Genomic DNA, 27,218 nt, shown 5'->3' on the forward strand with positions numbered 1-27,218 from the left:
CAGAGACACGACAAGAGGAGAGCAACAGTCGGAGTAATTTCAAATGGCGGAAGGTAGACAGCGAAAACAGAGCATTTAATTAAATGTTCTCTTACTGGACCTCTTTGAAATGCAATTGAATACCCCTGCATTATAGCAACAACAACAATAATAATAATAATAATAATAACAGCAATAATAATTGAGAGGGGGGGCACGGCTGTTCTTATGTTCTCTGAGGGGAGGCTCACCTACCCACACTTTGAAAACCCCTGCTCTACTTGTATACAGGTATATTAACGGCCGCCAAAGTATATTTCGTATATATATATATATTTTGTATCCGTCCGCAAGCACGACGCCATCTGCGATCGATGAACTAGTGGACAATGATCCCTCGCTCTACGCCTCCTGTACCTGTTCGCTCTGTGTTGGGAAAATACTGAATGTTCCTTCTGTATCAGAGTAGCTCATGATAACAGAGGCTCTACGTAGCTGTGTACTAGGGCTGTCCCGAATACCATTTTTCGGGCTCCGGATATTCGGTAGTAATCAGCAGCGAATATTCGAATATTCGGTGCGGAGAGATTATAACATTTTTTTTTTATAACATTTTTTTTCTCCAAAATAACACGCTCCGATCCGAGACACCTGACAACACGCTGTTAAGCAGAATCGCAGAAAGAGCATACTATTACAATTTATATTTATTTATTTTCTCAGTACTCGCATACATTAAAACTAAATGTGTCCTCTGTGAGCGAGCGAGACAGAGAGAGAGAGCGAGAGAGCTAGAGAGAGCACACATTTATCTATTTAATATAGCCTAGGTGTATCATTCCAATGTGTGCTATAGGACAGTAAAAGGACTAATAATAAAAAACATCACTCAAAACCCACCTGTTCAACACTGCATTCAACCACTGACCACCCCCCTCCCCCCGTATTTTCTGTTTTGTTTATCTCTTTTTGTATTTCTTTGTCTTTTTTTTGTTGTGTTTTCTTAATTCTCTGTCAAAGCGTCTTTGAGTTTCATGAAAAGCGCTATAAAAGTCCCATGTATTATTATTATTATTATTATTAAAAGTTTAAAAGGGGAGTGATAACTAAAATATGCATAAATAAAAAGAAAGAATGCTAACTAGGTAACACAACATAAGAATAAACACGTTTAAATAATTTGTTATTGGTTTTGATCATATTCTAAAGATGTTTGGATTATTGAAAAGTACACAGCTCCCTTTCAGTGTGTTGAGAGCTGTATCCATAAATAAATGTTTTGCTCAAAGTGCACCAGATTGAGGCATTTCACTTCAACATTAAAAAAAAAATCTTCCCGGGGGTGCATGCCCCCAGACCCCCCTATAGGAGGTGAGGTCCACCCCCAAATAAAGCAGGTTAAAATAATTAAATTGCATACATTTTCTTTTAATAAACATTGAAAACGGGTCCCACAGACCCAAACAGCACACAAAGGTTAAAGGTAAGCATATAACAATGTTCAAATGTGATAAATATATACTCTGCAAAAAAACTAAAAAAGAGGAGTAAAAGTAGCACGACTTGTTTTATTTTTTGAAAGTAGCTCTCATCCTAAAAAAGGTTGGAGACCCCTGTTATAGAACGATACATTTTACAATTTTAAGCTTGGCCTACCATTTTATTGGAGCGATGAGGAACAGGTGGGGCTTGAAAAGGCCCACCTGTTCAAATTGGGGAATGACAGAAAAAAGTTTGAGAACCACTGGGTTAACCGTTTAAACCTCGGGCCTGTTTTTCAGGTCTCAGGCTCGAAAATGACATTCCCAGAACAAATGACCATATCTTTCCTTCTAAAAGGGTTAAATTAATAATATTTTTTCTCACACCTGTGAGTTGGATGTAGCAGAGTCAGAATCAATATAGATGTTTTTATTTTAAAGTAAATTCAGATTGAACACAGTAAAAAAATGTAAATTATAGTGTCCGTCCAAAAGAAAAAAATGACTTATAGTGAAAACCACCCTTGAATGATGGGTTAGTAGAATAAAAGCTTTAGGAATCCAAACTACAACATATAATAAGTACCCTGTATCAAGATTGAAGCAAAACAAGTGATATTTGATATTTTTAGAGAGATTTAGCAACAAAAAAAAACACTTCTGGGGTCATTTGGGTGGATTTGACCAATCTCTAGCCCCCCTTGGTCGATTTTGCTGATTGACATCTCTTTCTAACCGTCAGAGCCAATGGAATCGAGGGGAACTCCCACATACTCCTTATTTGGTAAGGTGTGTGTGTGAGACTGCCGCATAGCCAAGACCGGAAGCTTCAATAACTCTGGTGGCTACCATTAACAGCTAACTATTACTCTCCGATTTTTACATAAAAATGGAATTATGGATTATAAATAAAACAAATTATTACCCAGAAACATTATCAACCTATGGATTAACCGAATCAGCCGCGTTTGTTCTCGTTTTAATGCCATTGAACACGTCTTTTGATCAGATTGACAGCTACGGTGAGAGGATCTCCCGTAAAAGCTCCGTAAAGGTACGTGTTGTTATGTCTGTGTTTGCTTCCCCTGTCGCAAGTTCGGATCACTCAGTGATGATATATACTGTATACCTAAATAATCTGTGGAACCTCAGCTTTAATCGGATATCTTGTATGTGCAGCTACGATAAGTAATAAGGGTATCTTTTATCTTGAGTTCTGTGCCAAAGTGCGTTAGCTTTTTTCGCTGAGGGGTCATTTAGATAGAAAAATAGTTTGTATCGTCAGTTAGCTGAGATTATTCCCGTTAATCTGGTATAACACATTAATAGGTTCTTAAATATTAAGATCCCCTGAGAAAAAAAAAGGACCCGCCGAGGGGGTCCTTGGGGTTTAAAAGGTAAAGAAATACAGTTTTAATGCAACCCTCGAGTAAGGAGTTTGAGAGGTCATTGATATGTAGCTGTTTTATACTTCAATAACCATATCAAGATTACAAGCAGCTCAAAATAAGGTGCATTGCAGTGCTCCTACAGAACAGAGTGACAGAAATGCTGGAGAATCTGAACAGGTTAACTGTCGGACAGAGGTCCACTTAGTCTTTGTTACATTTTCCCAGAAATATTACACTTACCACATATATTATAGATTTATAGCGCAGTATGCTCAACATAACTCATAATGCAGTAGAAGGAAGGTTCGTATTCAGGAAAATTCACATGTACAAATCAAAAGGTTACTAACAAATCTTCTTAGTGTGATAAAGTATAATTGGACGGTGCCTGTGGCTATGTGTAATTATTTTAAATGATTTGTATGTTTTCTGTTTGGCTTTATGATGGTGAAAATAGGATGATAATTGCTGTTTTCACTTCATATTGAATTGTCAATTGCATGAGCTGTTTTGTTTTATGTATGTTTGTGTGTGTGAGGACGAAGAAGAAGAATAGCCAATGCTCATGCGAGTGCTAACAGGGATGCTAATAAAGAATAAAGAATATCAGATTGCATGACAGTCCTGAAGTGTTTGACGGACGGACATCAACTTTAAGCCATGCTGAAAACTCTGCAGCAAAAGAGAACTTATTTATCTAATAAAACATTCATCATCCATAACATGCATCTGTTACAATTTAAAGGTCACCTATCATGCTATTTTTCGGAAGTGACGTCAATGCGGGAACGCTTCACTGTGCGGCGAGAGAGCCAAACACGGACAAAGTGTGTTGTCATGCGTAGAAATGGTGAATTACTGAGTTTAGGCACGTTAATAACGTTTTAATGAAGTTGACTACAGTATATTCATATTTCTCAGTGCTTTCATGTCAATTCGGCGAACATAAACATAAATGATCGTGGTGAAGATGATGATTAAATTAGGATTACAAATCGGTAGTGAGAGCTGCTGAATTTCCTCCCGTCGGATGTGATATAAAAACAAATCGATTATTTTTGTAGTTGTAAACTCAAGTGGATGAAACTACATTTATTAGTGCTTTCATGTCAATTCGGCGAAATGATCGTGAGGATGATGATTTAAAAATCGTTTGTTTGAGCCGGTCTGCATTTCATGATGAGAAAACAAACCGATGCTTTTTGTAGTTGTATTACACCAACATGGATTAAACTTGTGGTTTTTTTACCACAATGTGGGAAATTAATGGATAAAATGCACGGATTATTATTATTATTATTATTATTATTCCCACTCCAATCGGGACACTAGGTCCACCGTTTCCCCGCAGCGAGGCTCCCCCCGTTGACAGTTTACGTGGGCTGGGCTGGATGCAGTGGCGGACTGGCCATCGGGACGAATCCCGATGGGCCGGTACCGAAGTGGGCCGGTCAGATAAGTCACTAGCACATCCCCCAATCCCCCCGTTGACAATTTACTAGTGGTACCGAAGTGGGCCGGTCGAGAGTCCCGGGATGATTTTTAGTCCCAGTCCACCACTGGCTACATGACCGAATGATCGCCCATATTGACGCACCTAATTCCTAAACTTCTAACAGATACAACATAAACCGATCCTTCAGCCTCATATGAGCTCTCAGACACGTTCAAAATTAAACTGTGATGCTGTCTGAGCTTGCTGCTGTGTGCGCCATCGTGCGTTTACATGCAGATGCTGGGATCCTGAACGGTGCAGCTGGAGCGCTGTGCCCGCAATGACGTCAAACATAATTTGGCGGGATTTGAAGAATCCCCGAGAAGATCCAGAAAATGGTCAACATTGAAGGGCAGATTAATGGTTATCAAAGTACAAATATCCAAAATCAGTTCAGTAACGGTTTTCAAGGGGACAATATTTACTGAAATTGATGGGTTTGGATGATGGGGGAAACTCGTGTCACAGGCTCTTTAAGTTACTTTAGGATGTGTTTAGTGTTGTGTTAAAGCAGATTTAATTATATCCTATGGTCGTTGATGTTGTTGTGTCTCCGATGGATGCTGATGTGTGGATGTTGTGTGTCTTTTGATAACTTTGTTGAGCTTATTTTTAGCTGCATGTATGTGCACTGCTTCAGCTGATACGGCTGGTTGTGAAACAAAGGGAGGAACTGCAGACATGGAGGGAAGTTGAAAAGGAAGTATGGAGTCATACTTGTCAGACGGCCAGACGCCATTTTACAGCTCGACGGAGCAGGAGGACGACAGGGTGAGTGTTAACACCAGGATCTGCTTTCTAACACATTCATTATTTACTCTGTCAAACTGGAAAATAACTTCTTGGTTAAGAATCTGCGTCCTTGAGTCCAATGAGACTTCTGCAAGTGTTGTGAACTTTTATTATTTCCTGTTTTCTGATTCATCAGAGTTACATAACATGTGACGCAGTCAAAATGGAGAGCGGCTTGAAGTCTGACTGATTTCATGTATTATAACTGTGTGTGTGTGTGTGTGTGTGTGTGTGTGTGTGTGTGTGTGTGTGTGTGTGTGTGTGTGTGTGTGTGTGTGTGTGTGTGTGTGTGTGTGTGTGTGTGTGTGTGTGTGTGTGTGTGAAGATGAGCGATTTAAAAGATGAGGAAGAGGACACACCTTCAGTCTCCAGCTGTCTGTCTCTGAAGAGTGACCGGTCTATGGGTCATCCTCTAACCTTCAGTAATGACCCTGGACCCTCAGACACAAAGTAAGAGTCTGTTTCTACTGTAAACTGACCTGAAGAGGATTCTGTTTTTATGTCATCTGATAATCTAAACTGTTTAATGATACCCAGTAGAGTACATTAACAAAGTTCAACTCTTGCTCCTTGTCATCATCAGCAATAGTATATATATATATATATATATATATATATATATATATATAGTGATCTCCCAGTGAAATCATCCTCACACTCTACATGTTGGACTTTGTGTTAAATTAAGCTAATAAAATACAAATATGTAAAACGTTTCACACTCAAATGAATTTTAACAACAGAAACCCACAATCAAGACTCAAAAACTCTTAAAATCTTTAATCAGGTGAACATTCATCAAAATCTGCTCTTTAAATAAACTAATGATGTTTAAAACATGTGTTGTTTCCACAGACAGAGAGCAGAGTCTCCAGTCCCCAGCTGTCTGTCTCTGAAGAGTGACTGGTCTATGTGGGACCCTCCAACCTTCAGTAATGAACCTGGACCCTCAGACACAAAGTAAGAGTCTGTTTCTACTGTAACCTAACCTGAAGAGGATTCTGTTTTTAGTATATTAACAAAATTGAGATCTTGCTCCTTGTCATCATCAGCAATAATCAAGTCTCCTCTGATTTGGTGCAGTTTCCCCACTTGAAAGGGACTTGAGGCATCTACTGACTTTGAACAGGGTTCCTCTCCAATGCAGGTTTCCCGCGGGGTCTTCAAAAGTCTTAAAAAGTCTTAAATTTGATAATATAAATTTAAAGCCTTAAAAAGGTCTTAAATATGACCCAAAAAATAAGGAAGGTCTTAAATATGATTTAGAAGGTCTTAACAATGATCGGATTTGAAAGGTACTTATGGGTTGCGATAGCGTCTAAATGTGTTTTGGGGAAAACGTCCGGGCTGCAAAGTAACCAGTACGGTAATAGCCTTTCAGTTCCCCCCAACAATTTGTGTTGAACTAAAGGTCCCATGTCATGGCCATTTCCACTGATCATAATTCCATTGTTGAGGTCTACTAGAATAGATTTATATTGTGTAATTTTCCAAAATCACATTGGTTTCTCAAACAGCATCTCTGTAAACTACGTGTATTAGCTGAATTTCACTCTCTGCCTTTAACGGCTCATTGTAGCTCCAATAGCTCCCCAGTGGAGGGGAACGTGTGGAGCTCAGATGAGAGGGCTCTGATTACAGTTTTAATCCTGTCAAACTGTGTGTTTTCTGCCATATTTTATGAGAGATCAAATGATTTTCTGCCACAGGAGTTTGACAGAGAATAACTGAACAAGTACACAGTAAAATAACTTCATAGTAGCCTACTTGTGGTAGAAGTCCAACTAGTACTGAGTCCAACAGTAAAGTACTTCAATGGACTTCACAGGACAAATTGAGGCTTAAAAATATGAGAAGACAGATCGATACCTCCATAATCTTCAGTGTGGTTAGCTATGAATCTTCCAAAACTTCCAAACACCTTGTCCTGGACATAGTTTCTACAGCATAAACTGTGCAACAGTACAGTAGGCCCACACAAACTGCAGAACACCGGGGCTTTGGGAACACTCAAAATTACCCATTTAACATGTTAAGGGGCTTTTTTCCCCCGTTTTTTTTCTCAGGAAACTGTGTCTCAGGGCTTCTTAAAATGTAGCAAACTATTCATTTGTCCTGCTCATTTAACAGGAAGAAACTCAGCTAACTGATGATATGAACCATGTTTACCGAAACAAAACACAAGTCTCACAAGAAGCGTCTAAATGAGCCCTGAGCGTAAAAAATGCTAACGCACTCTAGGTATAAATCAATCGATATACTTATCGGATATGCACAAACACGCTTATGCTAACAAGCTGAGATTCTAGAAATATAAGTATCATCACTGAGCGATCAGAAATCGCGACAGGGGAAGCAAATACAGACATCACACAACGTAGCTTTAGGTAGCAAAACACGGAGATATGCTCACCTTTTGCTGTTATTCTGATCAAAAACTAGAAAAACGCGGCTGAAGGTTAATCCATAGGTTAATTCAATGTGTCTGTCACTTTGAAAAAGTATTGATAATCTATAATTCAATTTTTATGTCAAAAACGGAGTTTTCATATTGGCTGCTAATGATAGCTTCCAGAGTGATTGACAGCTTCCTGTTTTGTCCCCTTGGATACGAATCCAAACAACTCACAGACTGCACCGGGCGCTGACGTAGGCGCCCTGTGACCATCAGATTTGACGACGCTGATTGGCTGAAATTATGTTTTGGCGGCATAGTTTAAAGATAGCAACAGTCAGCTGCTAGTGGCTGCTGCTGCACTGGTTGAGGCAGTGTTGCCAACTCCATAGTAAGGAAAGTAGCTATTGGCTGTCCGAAAAGTCGCCAGAAGTCCCTAAATGACGTCATCGCCTAATTTGCATATCATGTAATGGCGGTAAAATAATGTTCCACCCCCTTCAAGGATCTAAACTTGAAACCACCAGAGTAAATCCAGACGACAGTAGATCAGAAATGTCTCTATTAGAAAAAGTAGAAATAGTTTTAGTAGTTTTTAATAGAAATCTCCCTTACAATAAAGGCAGTGTGGCCATGTGTCATCTCCAATAAATGGCTTCAACCATCTTTTAAACTCAGGGTTTGATTCCCACTCCTTTCGTGAATACAGTTTAGACTAAGGTGACCAGACGTCCCCGTTTTCCGGGGACAGTCCCCGTTTGTATTGGCCTATCCCCGGTTGAAACTGTCCCCGGAAATGTCCCCGTTTTTTTAATATACGTTAAAAACACATAGCAAGGTGAAATAAAACGTTTCATGTCAGGAAACACTGGGTAAACAGACAGTGGTCGAGCCAGCCCCCACTTGAGAAAAAACAGTCAAGCCAGCCCGCACATTGTATTGCAGTGCGCGAATAAAATAGATAGAGGCCTGTAAAAACTGCCTTCAAAATAAAAGCGTTTACTCGGTCAATAACAAATATACCTAAAAAACACACCAAACATATTCATATATACTGGAGCTCAAATTAAGAAATATGTACTATATAATGTGATCAATAATAATTTAAAACAAACTGCGTATAACTACCACATTATAACTGAGTGAATGTAAAATATAAGTATACAGTTATGAAGACATATCGGACATTTCCACTGGGTGACTAATTTCAATTGATGTTGACACCATCTCACAACACTCCTCAAATAACATTACTTTCTGAAGCACAATTTAAAATGTATGGTGTTTAAAATCTCAAATTAGATCTATTGTCCATCTATATTTTGATTATTATTTATTTAGTGGAAACCGTCCATAATCAAAGATTCATTTGAAGTCAATCAAATACTTATTTCACTTCAGGGTGATAGCAGGAGACCCCATCTAGTCAATCAGAGAAAATCAGGACAATCTGATGAAGAATTTCAAAATAAAATACTTTTGAAATCTCATATATGGGCTATCGCCCTTCTGTTTTTATACAAGAATAAATAAAAAACTGTCAAATTATCAAAGACTTATTTCATTCCAGGGTGATAGCAGGACATCCCATCTAGTCACTCAGAGAGCATCTGGACAATCTGATGTACAGTTTCAAAATAAAAGACCTTTGAAGTCTCTATAGCTATCTTCCTTCTGTTTGTATCCAACAGTTAAAATGTTCGAATTACATTGAACCAGAATTTTCCCCCTTTTTTCTTTAACAGTGAAGAAAATTGGATATGTTAATGATATATTGACCGCAAAACTCAATGTCCCCGGTTTTAATTTTGAAAATCTGGTCACCTTAGTTTAGACTGTGACATGATGACCTACGTGGATGTTTAGCTTGTCACAGAGAGGCACACACACAGTGGACGAGGTGATTACGTGAGTGAAGCTGTCTCGACGCGGTAGTGTGGCTGTCTCCTCTCTGCTCTGACTGCAGCTGAGGTGCTGCGGGAGGCAACTGTGAGTCTGCGCGCCTGTGAGTACTATGGGAGGGCTGAGGGGCTCACGGCAGCTTGTTAACTGCAGTACAATACGTGAGTCTCCAAACACCAGAAAAGTCCCGAATAAAACCATTACAAGTCGTTAGATTAGTCATTAGTCGCTTTTGACAAAAATAAGTAGCCAGAGGGTTTGGAAAGCCGCCAAATTTAACGACAAAGTCGCCAAGTTGGCAACACTGGGTTGAGGGCTCCTCTCTTAGCGCCCAGACGACGAGAGAGAGAGAGGGTAATGATACATGGCAAGGCCAGGCAGGAAACATGTGACTTATCAGTAACTTTAGACATCGTAACACCATTTTAACGATATTTTATTGTAGATTATACATTTTACTGATACCAATTATATAATATTTACCTTGTTCATTAAAAATAAAAATTAAAAAAATAAAGATAATTTTTTTTAAATATATATATTTTTTTTATGTGGGAAGAGGTGGGGCGGCGCCCCTAGCGCCCCTATGGGCCGGCCACCACTGGTTGAACATGAATACATTTACTTTGTAAGTAATTATGGGACGTATTTCTTTGTTCATAGCAATTTTACTTCATACTTTATTGCCGTGAAATAGGTCTTAAATTCTATTCAAAGTGGTCTTAAATTTGAGTTGGCGAAACCTGCAGGAACCCTGCAATGACACAGCTTTACTTTTCAGTGTTTTATTTCAGCAGTTTACTGAAAACAGAAGTCCATTTACTTGCTGAATGGGTCATTTAGTGTAGGGGAAAAACTTTTGAAACAAGAAAGATGCATTTATACAACTTGCAAGTTATTAAAATAAACAAAGCCTGCAAACAATACACTGACACTGCTGCCTTAATTGTGAATATTTTACAAATAAACTGGGAAGACTAAGCACAGAAATATTCATTTTAAACATGAATTTTCTAAACCCAAGCTCTTTTAAAATCTCCGCTGATTTCATTAACTGGATTTTATTAGAAAGGTTTTTAATAACAACACACTCTCACTCAATAATCGTCCAGGAGCGACGTTTGGTCAGGGTTCCGTGGCGTGCAGTTGTGACGCTATACTCCTTCAGCTTCATAAAGGGACGCAAATAGCTTTCAACCTATTTCAATGTATTCCCATCTGCGGCGGGATTTGACGCTCATGGAAGCACGGCATTCGTTTGTGTCGGCTGCCCTTAAAGGCAATGTGAGCGTCCATTCCCATTGGATAACGGAGAATTGTACACCCGGAAGTAAGTATTCCCCTTACTGTCGATTGATTTGACAGTGATGTCTGCACTACTCATCGACTAAAAAACACCAGATTATCCTTGTTAATTACACAACATTGATTGGTTTAAATTGTGTGCAATGCTTTTGTATTTTTCCCCTTCGATTCGGAAAAACAAATATTTTTTCGGAGTAAAGGATGGCAGAAGACACTACACTACCCAGAATCCCCAGCTATCGTTTAGGATTACACAATGTGCTCTGTTTGACAAACCCCCGTGATTAGTTCTCAAGCTCTGTGATTGGTTGACCTCCAACTGCATTCCATATGAAAAAAAACGTTTCGGAAAAGATAAAATCATACTTTATTCAGCAGTGCTTGCTTTACTCTTTGAAAGTCATCACATGAATGCATTGTAATAAATGGTTCGGCTGCATTAAATATATTACACATCTGTCGTAGTTCTTTATTTTTATTTATCTACACACTACAGAGATCGGGCTCAGAATAGACCGGAAACTATTCTTTTACCGTTCAGTTTGAATTTCACAATAAAGTTAGTAGTAATATTTTGTTTTGATATTATTGTTTTTTATGAACTACTAGACCGCTGGGTCATGTTAAGACCATCTTTTCTGTGTTGCTGTGGGTTTTTTCCATCGCTTTTGTGTTACAAATATCAAAACAATAACTATATCCGTCGTAAACTAAACCAAAAACAGCAGTATATTTTATTTTGTTAACACTATAAACTTGACAGTTTTTTAACCCAAACCACCTACTGGTTAAAGCACGTTATTACACGTTTAGAGTAATGCAGGTAGATTGTGTTGCTTTTTAATGACTGTTTAAAATGCCTTTTTCTTAATGTCTTTTATCATTATTAACTACTTGTTACTTGTTGCTAGGTACGCTGCTATCGATATTGTGTTTCGCAACATGTTCTCTATCTATGGCACGTCTGTACTGGGAGTTGTAGTTTTAAAAGACGTTTTCGTATTTCCCATAATAAGAAGTTGCCAGTATACAGGACTGTCTCAGAAAATTAGAATATTGTGATAAAGTTCTTTATTTTCTGTAATGCAATTAAAAAAACAAAAATGTCATACATTCTGGATTCATTACAAATCAACTGAAATATTGCAAGCCTTTTATTATTTTAATATTGCTGATTATGGCATACAGCTTAAGAAAACTCAAAAATCCTATCTCAAAAAATTAGAATAGTTCCTCAGACCAAGTAAAAAAAAAAGATATATAACAGCAAAACACAATCAAACATTTGAAAATGTCCATTAATGCACTCAGTACTTGGTTGGGAATCCTTTTGCACGGATTACTGCATCAATGCGGCGTGGCATGGAGGCAATCAGCCTGTGGCATTGCTGAGGTGTTATGGATGCCCAGGATGCTTCAATAGCGGCCTTTAGCTCATTAGCATTGTTGGGTCTGGTGTCTTTCAGCTTCTTCTTCACAATACCCCACATATTCTCTATGGGGTTCAGGTCAGGGGAATTTGCAGGCCAATCGAGGACAGTAATGCCATGGTCAGTACACCAGTTACTGGTGGTTTTGGCACTGTGGGCAGGTGCCAGATCATGCTGGAAAATGAATTCCTCATCTCCATAGAGCTTTTCAGCAGACGGAAGCATGTAGTGCTCTAAAATCTCTTGGTACACAGCTGCATTTACTCTGGGCTTGATGAAACACAGTGGACCAACACCAGCAGCTGACATGGCTCCCCAAACCATCGCTGACTGTGGGAACTTCACACTGGATTTCAAGCAACTTGGATTTTGCTCCTCTCCAGCCTTTCTCCAGACTCTGGCGCCTTGACTTCCAAATGAAATACAAAACTTGCTTTCGTCTGAAAAGAGGAATTTGGACCACTGTGCAACTGTCCAGTGCTTCTTTTCCTTAGCCCAAGTCAGACGCCTCTTCCGTTGTCTTGAGTTCAGAAGTGGCTTGACCATGGGAATACGGCTATTGTAGCCCATTTCCCGGACACGTCTGTGAACAGTGACTTTTGATACCTGGACTCCAGCTTCAGTCCACTGTCTTTGAAGCTCCCCCAAATTCTGGAAGCGACTCTTCTTCACAATGCTGTTAAGGCTGCGGTCATCTCTCTTGGTTGTGCAGCGTTTCCTGCCACATTTCCCCCTTCCAACAGACTTTTTGTGGATGTGCTTTGAAACTGCACTCTGTGAACAGCTTGCTCTTTGAGAAATTTCTTTTTGTGTCTTACCCTCCTGATGGAGGGTGTCAATGACGGTCCTCTGGACAGCAGTCAGATCAGCAGTCTTCCCCATACTTGTGATTTAGTTTACTGAACCAAGCTGAGTGTTTTTCAAGGCTCAGGAAACCCTTGCAGGTGTTTCGAGTTAATTAGACGATTCAAGTGATTCGTTGAACACCCTACTAGTATACTTTTTCATGATATTCTAATATTTAGAGATAGGATATTTGAGTTTTCTTAAGCTGTATGCCATAATCAGCAATATTAAAATAATAAAAGGCTTGCAATATTTCAGTTGATTTGTAATGAATCCAGAATGTATGACATTTTTGTTTTTTTAATTGCATTACAGAAAATAAAGAACTTTATCACAATATTCTAATTTTCTGAGACAGTCCTGTACTCTGTACATCCCTGGAGGTTTAGGGGATAGGAAACGCTCAAATGTAAAACATCCATCCACCCATCCATCTTCTCCCGCTTATCCGTGGTCGGGTCGCGGAGGTAGCAGTTCCAGCAGAGAGCCCCAAACTTTATTTTCCCTGGCCACATCAACCGGCTCTGACTGGGGGGTCCCAAGGCGCTCCCAGGCCAGTGAAGAGATATAATCCCTCCATCTGGTTCTAGGTCTACCCCTTGGTCTCTTCCCAGCTGGACGTACCTGGAACACCTCCCAAGGCGCTCCCAGGCCAGCGAAGAGATATAATCCCTCCAAATTTAAAACATATAATTAATAAATGTGTGAAAATTGCTTGTGCCCATAATGGGCAGCATTAATATATACCCACATGCCAGCTAAGGTCAGAAGAGCTTTATTTAACAGCTGGTCTTATTTCTGTGACCCTCCTGTTGTTCATTGATAAGCCTGAAACATGCACTTGTCAAGGTTCAGAGGCACATTTAGCAAATATGGCAGTAGCCATCGATCATCTTAAGATAAGATATACTTTATTGATCCCAAGCTGGAAACATTTGCGTTACATCAGCATGTGTAACAGTTGTAAATATGCAGTGGTGTTTATTTGTAAATCATTTAGTATAATCACACAAATTCTGTGTTTTATATTGAATAATTCTGTGTTCTTTATTTATTGATTGTTCAATACCTGACAAGGCCGGAGATGAAATATCTACATACATCCTATAAGAGTATAATACATATGTATAATATCAGTTAAAATAAGTGCTTCAACATAGTTAACATTGCTGGAGGTATGCACAAATATTGATAGATGTCTTGTAATGCACTATTGAGGAACCTGCGACCCAAGATTTTCATTCATTGCATAACTACACCCTTTGTGAATATGATGTGAATAAACCTTAGAAAATCTTGAAATCTTGAAAGGGATGTGCAAAATAGTCATTATATACAGTCTTTAATTAACTATTAGAATAACGAGTAATGAATATACTTTATAGGGATCCTATTAATATCTAATAATAAAAATAATGAAATTCAATAACATGCTTTAACCACCAGGTGTCCCTTTCTATCAGCTGTGCACCTTTATGGTGTAAATACAGCCTATCTACCAATTGGATCAAATATAAAAGTCAGCCGAATTAGTGTTGATCCTGCGAAGAGACGTATTGTGTGAAAAGAAATGTAAGATGTTGTTTAATTGCTGATATATTTATGATCCACTTCATGTTTTCAGTGTTGGCGGCAGTTCCTCATGTTTGTCTAGAAGTCTTCTCATCAGGGCTCTATAGAGAACTACGGCAGATCTGTAATATTTAATGCAGCCAAACCGTGTATTACAATGTCGTTATGTGATGACTTTCAAAGAGAAAAGCAAGCGCGCTCGGAATAAAGTATTATTTAATTTTTTTTAAATGTTTTCGGTCTATTTGTTAATGACGATGTGATGTGAGATGTGAGACTGGAATTGCACAGGGGAAAAAAAAGTATCTTTAGATGCGGATTTTGTTAAACTAATACGTTTGCGCTGTGGACCAACACTATACATTGACGGGGAAGGGGGTAGCAATAAAGATAACACCATTAAACAGTTACACAACATAAAAGAAATAAAATCGATAGCAGCAAATCTATTTAGGAACCTAACAATGAAATAGTTATATGGACGCAATTTCCTGAAGTAATCTTCGTAATAACTAGCAAACTAAAGATCATGTACATCCACTGCAGACATAATCTGAAATAACAACTCATATTTCTCGCATCAAATGACATCAAAACGCATTTTAAAGGCCAAACTAACTTTAAAATAGGCATTTTCCACCGAGAATAAAACAAAGTTCGGCCGCGTTTTTTTTTTCTGCAGGGCGAAATTTGAAGATCACGTGACATAGACGCCAGCCATTGGAATGAATGGTGAAAAAAAACGGTGTTTGTCAAACAGAGCACAAGGTGTAGTCCTAAACGATAGCTGGGGATTCTGGGTAGTGTAGTGTCTTCTGCCATCCTTTACTCCGAAAAAATATTTGTTTCTCCAAATCGAAGGGGAAAAATACAAAAGCATTGCACACAATTTAAACCAATCAATGTTGTGTAATTAACAAGGATAATCTGGTGTTTTTTAGTCGATGAGTAGTGCAGATATCACTGTAAAATCAATCCACAGTAAGGGGAATACTTACCTCCGAGTGTACAATTCTCCGTTATCCAATGGGAATGAACGCTCACATTGCCTTTAAGGGCAGCCGACACAAACGAATGCCGCGCTTCCATGAGCGTCAAATCCCGCCGCAGATGGGAATACATTGAAATCAGTTGAAAGCTATTTGCGTCCCTTTATGAAGCTGAAGGAGCCCAGGGGCGTCACAACTGCACGCCACGGGACCCTGACCAAACGTCGCTCCTGGACGATTATGGAGTGAGAGTGTGTTGTTAATAAATGAAATGAATTCTTTATAACAAGAAAGATTGTTTCCTCTATTTTAGCAGGGATATTCAGTGAATTAAATTAACAGGACTTTATTAGAAAGGTTTTTAGCAAATCGAAATGAATACTTTTTAACAATAAATATTGTATTTATTTATTGTTCTTCTTAAATTCAATGTATTTAACCTCCTAAAATCGTATATCCTTTTAACACCTATCAGAGTAGGCTAATTGCAGGATGTTAAATAAAATAAAATGTCAATTAACCTCTTAAGCACTGAGCCTGTTTTTCAGGTCTCAGGCTCCAAAATGCCACTAACACAGCAAAGACTATATCTTCACTTCTAAAAGGGGTAAATTAATAATCTTTTCTCTCAAAGCAAGGTTACATCTGTGAGTTGGATGTAGAAGTGTCAGAATTAATCTAGATGTTTTTATTTTAAAGTAAATTCAGATGGAACATAGTAAAAACATGTAAATTATTATGTCCGCCTAAAAAAAACATTACTTATAGTGAAAATCACCCTTGAATGATGGGATAGGAGACTAAAAGCTTTAGGAATCCAAACTATAACATATAATAAGTACCCTGTGTCAAGATTGATGCAAAACAAGTGAAATTTGACCTTTTTAAAGAGGTTTAGAAAAATAAAGTCCAGGCAGACTCACCTCTGGATAATTTGGGAACCATCGGTTCCATTTGACCTTTTTCACTGTAAAAATAATTGAATTACTTTGAATTATCACTATAGGTATTCATTCCATCCAAATACAACTGTTGTGAAAAAATTTAAAATTAAAAAATTTAGAAAAACACACTCCGTTATCCTCTTAGGCCCCACAATGCTAACAGTGAGCCTCTGGATTTGCCCCGAGCGAATAATGCTAACCCATTATGCACCGGAAATCACTCCTAGCTCCCTTATTACTTATCCCAGCTGCACATCCAACACATCGTTTATGATGTAAAGACACAGAATCTAACGGTGCCCACCTCAACTGTTGGAGATTAGGAGGATGTTTAAAACCAACCTCGTCTCCGCGTGTCGTTTGGTAAACTGGCTAAATTCTTAAAAAGGAAGGGATTAAGAAACACCAGAATGCAAGTTAAACAATAATCTTGTTTTAATGATACAAGGTAAAAATACAAATACAAAGGAAGTACTTCCTGCTCTTTCTCCTGTCTCACTCTCTGGTCAGCCTGAAGAAAAATAGATCGAACCAAAGGAAAACACAGGCTTTCATACTAAAAACACAGGAGGAGGTGTGTGCGTGCTTTCCCCCAGAGGTCATCTTATTGGGAGAGACCAACACATGGCCTGTCGTACCCAATCAGCGCGACGCAGCAGAAGAAACCCGGAAACAAAAAGTCTCTTTCAGTTTGACGAAAACCAGACACCTTTTGGTGTCTGGTACGAACCTGCTCTAAACAAAAAGTTTCCTTATCTTATTTCACATCTTGCAGCCAGCACACACACATCCCCTTTATGGCCCTTTGTCCCTGAGTCCATCTTTCCCCCCTCAGGCTGCCACACACAAGTTAAAAGTATGTTTTAAGATATAGTTATTATAGTTGGCTAAATATACTTAATACATGTAAATTACCTTCATATCAATAATAACGAGGAACACATTACCTATGCTCTTAAGCAGTATTAGAGATGCTTTTCAAATAGTCAAACTTCACACAGGCCTAATATAGAGAACACACTCATTTGTCCTGCAGCCCTTCCAGCCATTTGAGCTATTGTTCACATCCTTACTTCAAATAAAAGGTTTCACATTGCATATTTCCATCTTCCTTTACACATACTGTTATTATTAATACAAAGTAATCAACCACACACCTCTATTGAAAACAAGTAGATTTCCCTGATAATTGACATGCTGAAAATCTTAAGAAGAATGTCCCCTCCCCCAGCTCTCTCGTCCCTATCATAAAAGCTGCTTCCATTTCATATAGAGTAATAAAACATGTTTAAGCTAATTTCTCCACAATGTTTGTACCCACACATGAAAGAATAAAAACAGATGATAGTTGAACAGTAATCACGCAGCACATATATTTACTGCAATGAAAACACACACATTTGCCCTAAGCATGTGTAACGCACCCTCTTCTTTTATGAGGGAAACATTCCAGAGTTTTGGAGCTATCCCCAAGTTAGGATGTCCCCTGCTCACATCCCTCTCTGAACACAAAGACTTCACCTCAATATATTGGGGAGGGAAAATATACTTTGTCCCTTCAAATTTAACACACATGAATATATATAAGGTGACATTAAAATGAATATACCAGATTTAACTTTCCTGCCATAACACGTTACTTTAATACTTCAAATAATTCAAATAGTCCTTCACAACACTGAAAGATACACACTTGCAACGTTATCAACACAAACGTAAATCAAAAGAAGTGGCGCTCTGTAGCTACACAATGCTAACGTGGCTTACCTTTGTCTTTGTCTGGTCTAAACTGGTCTTCAATGGCATTAAAACGATAACAACGATGATGTAGTTAATCCATAGGTTAATATCCAATGTGGCTGTTTCCCTTTGAAATGTTCTGATAATCTATAAGCAATAAAACTGCAATTCCGTTATCTGCTGTCCGCTCTGTGCTCCGTCCGCTCTGGGTCCTGCAATTCCTTCTTCCTTACGTAGTAAACAATAAGTAAAGTCTGCTTCGTAAAGTGCTTACACCGGCTGGCATTCTTCATACTTTACGCAGGACCATATCTCTGGAACCCATTGGTCGATTTGGGTGATTTACACCTTTTTCTTAACCAAAATATCCAATAGAATCGAGGGGCAGTTTCCAAATCCACGTAAACATTACCATATAACTATATAACACAGAAGCAAACAAAGCACATCTGAAAGTACAAGCCCGGACGGCAAAACTTTATACCCAGTATATTGCCATAAATATGATGGTGGATTATCAGTAAACAATTCTACGTGACACAAAGACATTGGATTAACCTTGAGCGGCGTTTTTATTCCGGTGAACACAACTTTTGATCACAAATCAAAAAAGGTAAGACGTAATTATTGTAATATTTTTGAAACCGGATGTTGTTTACTTTCTCTTTTCTGGCTGATAGCTCCGCAATTCGGGGTCCTACAGTAATGACATTACATGTGTGGAATCTGTAGAGTCTCAGCTTTAATCAGATATCTTGTATGTGCAGTGACGATAAGTAATAAGCGCATTGCTACCGTGAGTGCTGTACAAAAGTCCATTAGCATTTTTTCGCTCCATGCTAATTCAAAGGCTTGGTATTACTCTTGTGTTCCTTTTAGCTAAAAATGGTTCATATTGTTAGTTAGCTGAGTTTCTTATCGTTAAAAGGGTATGGAACATTAATAGTTTCATAAATGTTAAGAAGCCCTGAGACATAGTCTCGTAAAAAAACGGTGGCGGGGGGGGTCCCTCGTACTTAAGAGGTTAAGGCTTCTTTTACCTATCCTTTTAACAATAACTAACAGAGAGTCTAAGCTCAGAATGCTCTGCAAAATTAGCACACCAAATTGATACTTAATATATAAACAATGACGCGCAGGGTTATAAAAGGACACGTAGCACACACGCAAACAATTTACCAGAACATAAAACATCTTAGCGAAACGTGGCTCTGCGGACCTCTCACACAACACTATGGATCTGAGTGTGTTACCGGCTGCCTGTCCTGACTTGGTAGAATGCCTCCCGTCTGCACGCTTCAGTGTGTTACCGGCTGCCTGTCCTGACTTGGTAGAATGCCTCCTGTCTGCGCCCTTCAGTTTGTCACCCGGCTCGCACGCACCAACTATTTAACTCCTTCAGGTAGCGGCACCCGGGCTTTCTGATTAGTGTGATTACACCCGGCTTGCCAGAGGAGGACTGCCTGTGATCATTACACACTCGATTTCTATCCCTATTAATGGGTCATTTGTATTTAAATGAACACATTTGTAACGCTAATTGAAGAAACAAACTCCTCAATGTCAGTTTCGCTAATTTATTGACAAGGATGACGACACCCTGAAACAGAGTAATGCAGCAAGATAAGCTGACAAAGTATTACATCCATGCAACAGAGTATAGTAGTATAATAGTATAATATATATATAGTATAATATATAGTATAATATAATAGTGGAAACAGTCTTACATGAATGAGTGGACGAACGTCTCAATTCGAGGCGGAGTGAATGAACAATGTTTGAACTAAAATGGCCGCTCGGCACTACCGGGTCAGAGCACGGCATAACCGGGCAGCGACAGCAGTGACACTGCCCTCTAGTGGCCGGCGATAAACTCTTCATCCCCCCCAGACCGGAAAGCTATGGGCCGGAATAGGTTAACGGTCTAAATCCCGTATCCAGCTGCAAGACTCGGGCTCGTAACGTGCAGGCGGCCTCCTCACGCGGCCCGGCCGAGTCGGCTGTGGCAGCATCGACTGCGACTGCGGCACCGGGAGCGGTGCACCCAGGAAGGCACCCGTAGGAACAGTGAGGTCAGAGGACGCCTCATCAGCAGGCGTCGGTGGGGAAGTGCCAATAGCCGAGTCGCGGGGCCCGACAGCCGGCCGCTGAGCAATCCCCTGGGGTGTCGCCCAGCCCGGGTGGATAGGTGGGGGCTGATGACCCAGGGCAGCGGGCGACGGCGCAGCCGACTGCTCACGGGCGCAGGGTGTGGCCGGCGTGTAGGCACGGAGGAACCGCCGGTTGCGCAGTGTCAGACGTCCCGAACCGTCAACCCTGACCCGATACTGGTCGTGGCCTGGCGACTCCACCACGATCCCTGACCTGTCCCATTTGTGGGGGCTCGGGCCTTGCTGGTTCTGGAGGAATACCCTTTCGCCGAGTGCCAATGGGCGGAGCGGTCTCAAGTGAGTCCCCAGAGACTCGGTGGTACGGGACATACGGGTCCGAAGGGCGTCCTCCTTCGCCGCCCATGCCTCGCGCCATAGCAGGCGGATATGCGGGTTCGAGAACTTCTCGAGGCGGTTCACGAAGGAGAGCGAGCCACGAAGGGGGCGGCCGAAGATGATCTGTGCTGGCGAGAGGTCGCAGTCGGGGTCAGGCGTGTTACGCAACTGCAGCATAGCGCGCAGGAAGCGGTCCTGATCAAGGCTGCCCGACGGGCCGGTGTTGGACATCAAGAGGCGCTTAGCAGTCTTAACCGCAACCTCCGCCCTCCCATTCGACTGCGGAAAGCTAACGGAAGACACACGGTGTTTGACGTGCCATAAGCGGAGGAAGTCCTCAGTGTGGCTCGCCTTGAATTCCGGACCACCGTCGCTCGAGAGCTCCTCCGGTACGCCAAAGGTGGCGAAGAACGACCGGAGGTGTTGGACCAGGCCAGCTGAGCCCGCCAGGGCAGTACCCGCCGTAGAGCTCAGGACCTCTACCCAGCCCGAGAGCCGATCCCCGACAACTAGGTAGTGACGGCCCCCATAGTCGAAGAAGTAAGCAAACACCGCCTCGAATGGTGTGGACGGGGGTGAGGACGGCCGGGGGGGTGTAGCCGCCTGTGACGGAGCATTGCGGTTGCAGTCTGCACACCCGTCCCTGGTGGCCTGAATGTCCCCGGACATCCCGGGCCAGTAAACTATGGCTCGGGCATGCTGCCCCATAGCTGAGGTCCCCTGGTGAGCGGCATGGAGATGCCGAAGGAACCTCCCACGGAAGGACGGGGGAACCACGACGCGGTCCCGATAGAGCAGGACGCCGTCCTGGGCGTAGACGGACTCACAGACCGATGACAGACTCGCCAGGGCAGGGTCGTGAACGTCAATCCCACCCTCCTGCTTGATGAGTTGGAGGAGGTGGCCGAGGCATCCATCAGCCGCTGTTTCCCGTGTGAGGAGGGGCCAAGAGACGGCTCCGAACTCCCGTGCGTCGTCGCGGATGGAGGCCATGAGTGCTGACTCCACGGCGTCAGGCCCTCTCGGCAGCCCCAATGAGAGGCCGTTCGCTGAACCCGAGGGGGAAGGATGCCTCGACGTGGCATCAGCGGCATAGTTGCTCTTGCCAGGCAGATGCACAATGTCGAAGCGCCATGGGAGGGTGCGCTGCTTGAGTCTAAACAGACGCGAGTTTGTGATCTCATCCAGCGCACGGTCGCCAAAGATTTTCACCAACGGCTTATGGTCGGTGACCACGACGAGGTTGTCGGACCCCTGCGTGAAGTACTGCGTCTGTTCCAGGCCCCAGGCCACAGCTAGGGCCTCTCCCTCGACAGCCGCATAGCGCCAGCCCGCGAGGATGATCCTCCACCCTCCTGGACAGCAGTCCGGTATGCCCGAGGCACAGTGACAATGTTGCTGGAGCAGAAAGTAGCCAATGCCACGCATGGACCAGTCAGGGCGGAGGCAGGTACGCTTCTGCATGTCGTAGATCTCCACGCCCTCGCGGATGGCCTCCATTATGGCTTGCTTGGACGTCTGGAAGTGCTCCTCCAGAACGGGGGACCATAGGAACACACAGCATGGGCTGAGGAACGGCTTAAATGGAGCCATCGTGTCACGCAACTGGGCGTAGTTAGCCACCTGGTTGACAAGGCCGAACCAACTCCTGATGTCCATCGTGGAGCCTGGGGTGGGGAAGTCCCGGATGGCGTCCAAGTATTTTGGGAGCGGTTTGATGGTAGATTCCGACACCCTGAAGCCAGCGAAGTCGACCCACCTCTCCGCGAACTGAAGCTTGTCCGGATTCAACACGATGCCCGACCGGCCGACACGCGTCAGGAAGTCGATGGTCCTCCACCGGTGTTGCTCTAGGTCGGTGTCATAGTGGATGGTGTCATCCACACAACGTTCCTTGCGTTCATAGTCCGAGAGGACGGCGTCAAACCGACGGTTGTAGCCATCCCCTGACGACAGGAAACCCTGTGGTGCCCTGGTGTAGCGCCAACGGCCGAAGGGCGTGATGAAGGTAGTGAGGTGGCGATCCGACTCACGCAGGGGAACACTGTGGTAGCCGTTCCAGGCGTCCGTGACGGTCTTCCAGTTGCCCTTCGGGACACGGCGTGCGAGGTGGAACGGGGACTCAGTGGCGAAGGTCTCACGTTGGCAGAACTTGTTGAGGGGGGAGAGGTCCACGGTCCTGCGGGGGGAACCGTCGTGCTTCCGAGTGACTACCATACGATGGCAACACGCCACCGGCTCGCCGTATGGCACGCGTTCAATGACCCCAAGGGCTTCGTCCCGCAGGAGGTCATCGTGAACCCTCCGCTGCCAGTGTAGAGGCACCGTAGCCGTGGTGTGGCATGCCTTAGGCGTAGCTGCGGGCTCCACGTGCATCTCGATAGGTGGCCCCTCCATGCATGGTAGTGCCCGATGGGGGCAAGTGTTGAATGTCGATGAGGCATATCTCCCGAGTAGCCAACCTTTCATCCGGTTATTGTTCTCTGGCGTACAAGGGAACGGCAGTGCTGCGGGGCGCCCAGGGGGGACCGTGCGCTGAGGACATGAGCACTGAGCGTCCCGGGGGTCACTTGGCCCCACGCAGCCGCCGTTGGTTGACCTCGTCGCATTGATGGACAGGGGCTGGACTGGCGTGTCAGCCGTGTCAGGGCTACGCCTGTCCTTGGGCCCCCCTGCAACGTCGTCCGACGGGAAGTTAACGGGCAAGAGGCCGAGGTTGAGCAACGACTCGTAGGAGAGGTACATGGCCCGGACTGAGCTGCTCACGTATAACATGGAACGGTAGGATGTAGTACGCCCCCCATTAAGTTCTTCTGAGGGCTGATGGAGCAGCTACAATGTTAGCCTAGCTTTAATCAAACCCATCTCATTCAGAAAACAAACATTTGTAAATGTTTATGCTCGTTGTGTTGGAGACAGACCTGACAAAGCTTTAACTCAGGATCAAATCAGTATCATTCTGTTGTTATTTAGGCATCCTTTCCAGATGTTTATTGCTATGAATTCACAGCAGATTCTCTGTAAGTTGGGTTTATAAAGCACCAGGTTAATACAGCTGTGTGTCTTAGTAGATGCAGTGAACTTGTGCTCCTCTGGGGGATGTCATGAATCCAGACAGGATGCTCTTTGGTTTCATGATCATGTGAATTGTAAGCTATCTACCTGATCACAAAGGTATATTGTTTAGACCTTTTTTAAATATCAAACTAGAATGTTCCCCCTTGTTGTACCTTTGGTGATAATCAGCTCCCCTAAAGTGCTATAAAGGATGTGCTCATCTCAACAGAGGGAAGAGGAAGAGTGGTGTTCCTGTGGAGGAGCAGCTGTCCAGCTGTGCTCTGTGTCAGGACGTCCTGAAGGATCCAGTCTCTACCAGCTGTGGACACTGGTTCTGCAGACAGTGCATCACCTCATACTGGGAGCAGAGACCTCCATCAGGAGACCCCTCCTGTCCCCAGTGTGGAGAAAGATCCAGAACCAGAGCTGGCCTGCATACAGCCAGTCAGAGCAGCTCTGTACGAGGTAAGAGGCCGAACTCATTCAGCGTCTTATTCCTCTTCCTGGTTCCTTTGGTCTGGATGAGGTATTCTGTTGTAGAGCAGAGACATTCAGCTGTTTGCAAAACATTTCAACTCTGTCTGTTTTTATTAGTTTGATTGTTAGATTCTCAAAAGCATTTCCTGATTCTCTCCTGTTCCCTTCTCTTCCAGCAGATAGTGGTCTGCAGGAGGTTCTAGATGAACACAGGCTCAGTCTGAGGAGGAGATGTGAACGTGTGACTGAAGGAACTGATCAAAGTGAAACCCTCCTCAACAGCATCTTCACTGAGCTCTACATCACACAAGGCCAGAGTGAAGAGGTTAATACCCAACATGAGGTGAGGCAGCTGGAGACAGCTTCCAAGAAGGAGACCCTCCATGACACTCCAATCAAGTGCCAGGACATCTTTAAAGCCTCACCTGACCAACAGACTCCCATCAGAGCGGTCCTGACCAACGGAGTCGCTGGAGTTGGAAAAACCTTCTCAGTGCAGAAGTTCACTCTGGACTGGGCCGAGGGTTTGGGAAACCAAGATGTCAGTCTGGTGATCCCGCTCTCCTTCAGGGAGCTGAACCTGATCAAAGGTGAGCAGTACAGTCTTCTCAGGCTGCTCCATGTTTTCCATCCAACCTTACAGAAGCTCACAGCAGAGCAGCTGGCTGTCTGCAAAGTGCTGCTCATCTTTGACGGCCTGGATGAAAGCAGACTTTCTCTGGACTTCAGAAACAATGAGGTTGTGTCTGATGTCTCTCAGCAGTCCTCAGTCAACGTGCTGCTGACAAACCTCATCAGGAGGAAGCTGCTTCCCTCGGCTCTCGTCTGGATAACTTCCAGACCTGCAGCGGCCAATCAGATCCCTCCTGAGTGTGTGGACAGGGTAACAGAAGTACGAGGCTTCACTGACGCCCAGAAGGAGGAGTACTTCAGGAGGAGATGGAGTGATGAAGACCTGTCCAGCAGAATCATCTCTCACATCAAGAGCTCCAGGAGCCTCCACATCATGTGTCTGATCCCAGTCTTCTGCTGGATCACTGCTGCAGTTGTGGATCACATGTTGACTACAGACCAGAGAGGAGAGCTGCCCCAGACCCTCACTGACATGTATTCACACTTCCTGCTGGTCCAGACCAAGAGGAAGAAGCAGAAGTATGAGGAGGGCCATGAGACGAGTCCACAGCAGCTGACGGAGGCTGACAGGGAGCTTCTTCTGAAGCTGGGGAGGCTGGCGTTTGAACATCTGGAGAAAGGACACATCATGTTCTACCAAGAAGACCTGCAGCGCTGTGGTCTTGATGTCACCGAGGCCTCGGTGCACTCAGGAGTTTGTACAGAGATCTTCAAAAGAGAGAGTGTGATCTTCCAGAAAACAGTCTACTGCTTTGTTCATCTGAGCATTCAGGAGTTTCTGGCTGCAGTCTACATGTTGCACTGTTACACCATCAGAGACACAGAGGTACTGAAGGACTTCCTGCAGGGAGACTGGCCCTATGAGAACAGTGAAAACAGAGATCAGGAGTACCCATCCCTGGATGTCTTCCTGAAGGAGCCATGGAGAAATCCCTCAGTAGTAAAAATGGCCACCTGGACCTGTTTGTCCGCTTTCTCCACGGCCTCTCTCTGGAGTCCAACCAGAGACTGTTAGGAGGCCTGCTGGGTCGCACAGACAAGCGTCCGAAAATCATCCAGAGACTCTTCGAAGGCCTGCTGGGTCGCAAAGACAACAGACCAGAAATCATCCAGAGAGCCATCAACAACCTGAAGAAGATGAGCAGTGATGAAATCTCTCCTGAGAGGAGCATCAACATCTTCCACTGTCTGACAGAGATGAAGGACCTCTCAGTACATCAGGAGATCACAAAGTTCCTGAAGTCAGAGAACAGATCAAAGAAGGAACTCTCTGTGATCCACTGCTCTGCTCTGGCCTACATGCTGCAGATGTCAGAGGAGGTTCTGGATGAGTTGACCTGAATCAGTACAACACATCAGAGAGGGAAACAGAGACTGATTCCAGCTGTGAGGAACTGCAGGAAGGCCAAGTAAGTCCAGATGTGATTCACTTTATAAACTAATCAGGAGTTTAATTATTCAAATAAACACTATAACATTTCTGCTGTTTAAATACTGAGAGCAAATAAACCAACACTGTTCTTCTATTTATTTATAATAATAGTTAAACTGAAGCGTTCCTCTCTTCATATTGAGTGATGGAGGAGACATGTCAAACACATGAAGGACTCTAGAGGTTCCTCAGCATGTGATCACACCACACAGCAGGACTTACAGTTATCACAGAAAGATGTTATTATTACTTTCTAGTCGTTTCTTTATCATCAAACAGACACACGTTTCATCACAATCTGTTGGAGTTTAAAATCAGATCTATATCATTTCCCACCAATAACAGAGTTATGTCTTAATGCTGATATACTGAGAACATCTGATGGTATTCAGTTTGAAATATTGAAACTTTATTGGTTTGTTAATTGTGTTTGTGTTCGCAACACATGTTCAGATGCTCAGAGAAGCCTAAACATCCATCATTCACATCCAAATGTTAATTAACATTTAAATATGTACATCTCTAATATTGTCAAGTGATTTATTTAAAGGTCACCTATTGTGCAAAATCCTCTTCTTCATGTCTCTTCTACATCAACATGTGTCCCCTCTTCTTCATGTCTCTTCTACATCAACACGTGTCCTCTCTTGTCCATGTCTCTTCTACATCAACATGTGTCCCCTCTTCTTCATGTCTCTTCTACATCAACATGTGTCCCCTCTTCTTCATGTCTCTTCTACATCAACATGTGTCCCCTCTTCTTCATGTCTCTTCTACATCAACATGTGTCCCCTCTTCTCCATGTCTCTTCTACATCAACATGTGTCCCCTCTTCTTCATGTCTCTTCTACATCAACATGTGTCCCTCT

General features: G+C 42.7%; 2 protein-coding genes across 3 annotated transcripts in view; one reads left to right on the forward strand and one right to left on the reverse strand.

The window, feature by feature from the left end:
• The first annotated feature begins 2,787 nt into the window (after positions 1-2,787).
• LOC307027010 (NACHT, LRR and PYD domains-containing protein 3-like) lies at positions 2,788-26,231 on the forward strand. Of its 2 annotated transcripts, none has more exons than XM_079695189.1 (5): positions 2,788-5,117; positions 5,464-5,588; positions 5,994-6,098; positions 24,037-24,272; positions 24,461-26,231. In XM_079695189.1, the coding sequence occupies exons 1-5, from the start codon at positions 5,052-5,054 to the stop codon at positions 25,930-25,932; spliced, it is 2,004 nt and encodes a 667-aa protein (XP_079551315.1). In that variant the 5' UTR covers positions 2,788-5,051; the 3' UTR covers positions 25,933-26,231. The 2 variants fall into 2 exon arrangements, with proteins under 2 accessions (XP_079551315.1, XP_079551316.1); XM_079695190.1 differs by having other exon boundaries at positions 24,464-26,231.
• LOC307027013 (uncharacterized protein) overlaps positions 26,213-27,218 on the reverse strand; it is a gene marked incomplete at its 3' end in the record, with an annotated part of 22,462 nt that continues 21,456 nt past the window's right edge. The window contains exon 6 of the mRNA XM_079695192.1: positions 26,213-26,254. Within this exon, the coding sequence (XP_079551318.1) occupies positions 26,213-26,254 (42 nt within the window). The remainder of the gene's footprint in view (positions 26,255-27,218) is intronic.

The sequence above is a fragment of the Notothenia rossii genome, assembly GCF_949606895.1.
Source record: "Notothenia rossii genome assembly, contig: scaffold_124, whole genome shotgun sequence".
NCBI classification, from domain to species: domain Eukaryota; kingdom Metazoa; phylum Chordata; class Actinopteri; order Perciformes; family Nototheniidae; genus Notothenia; species Notothenia rossii.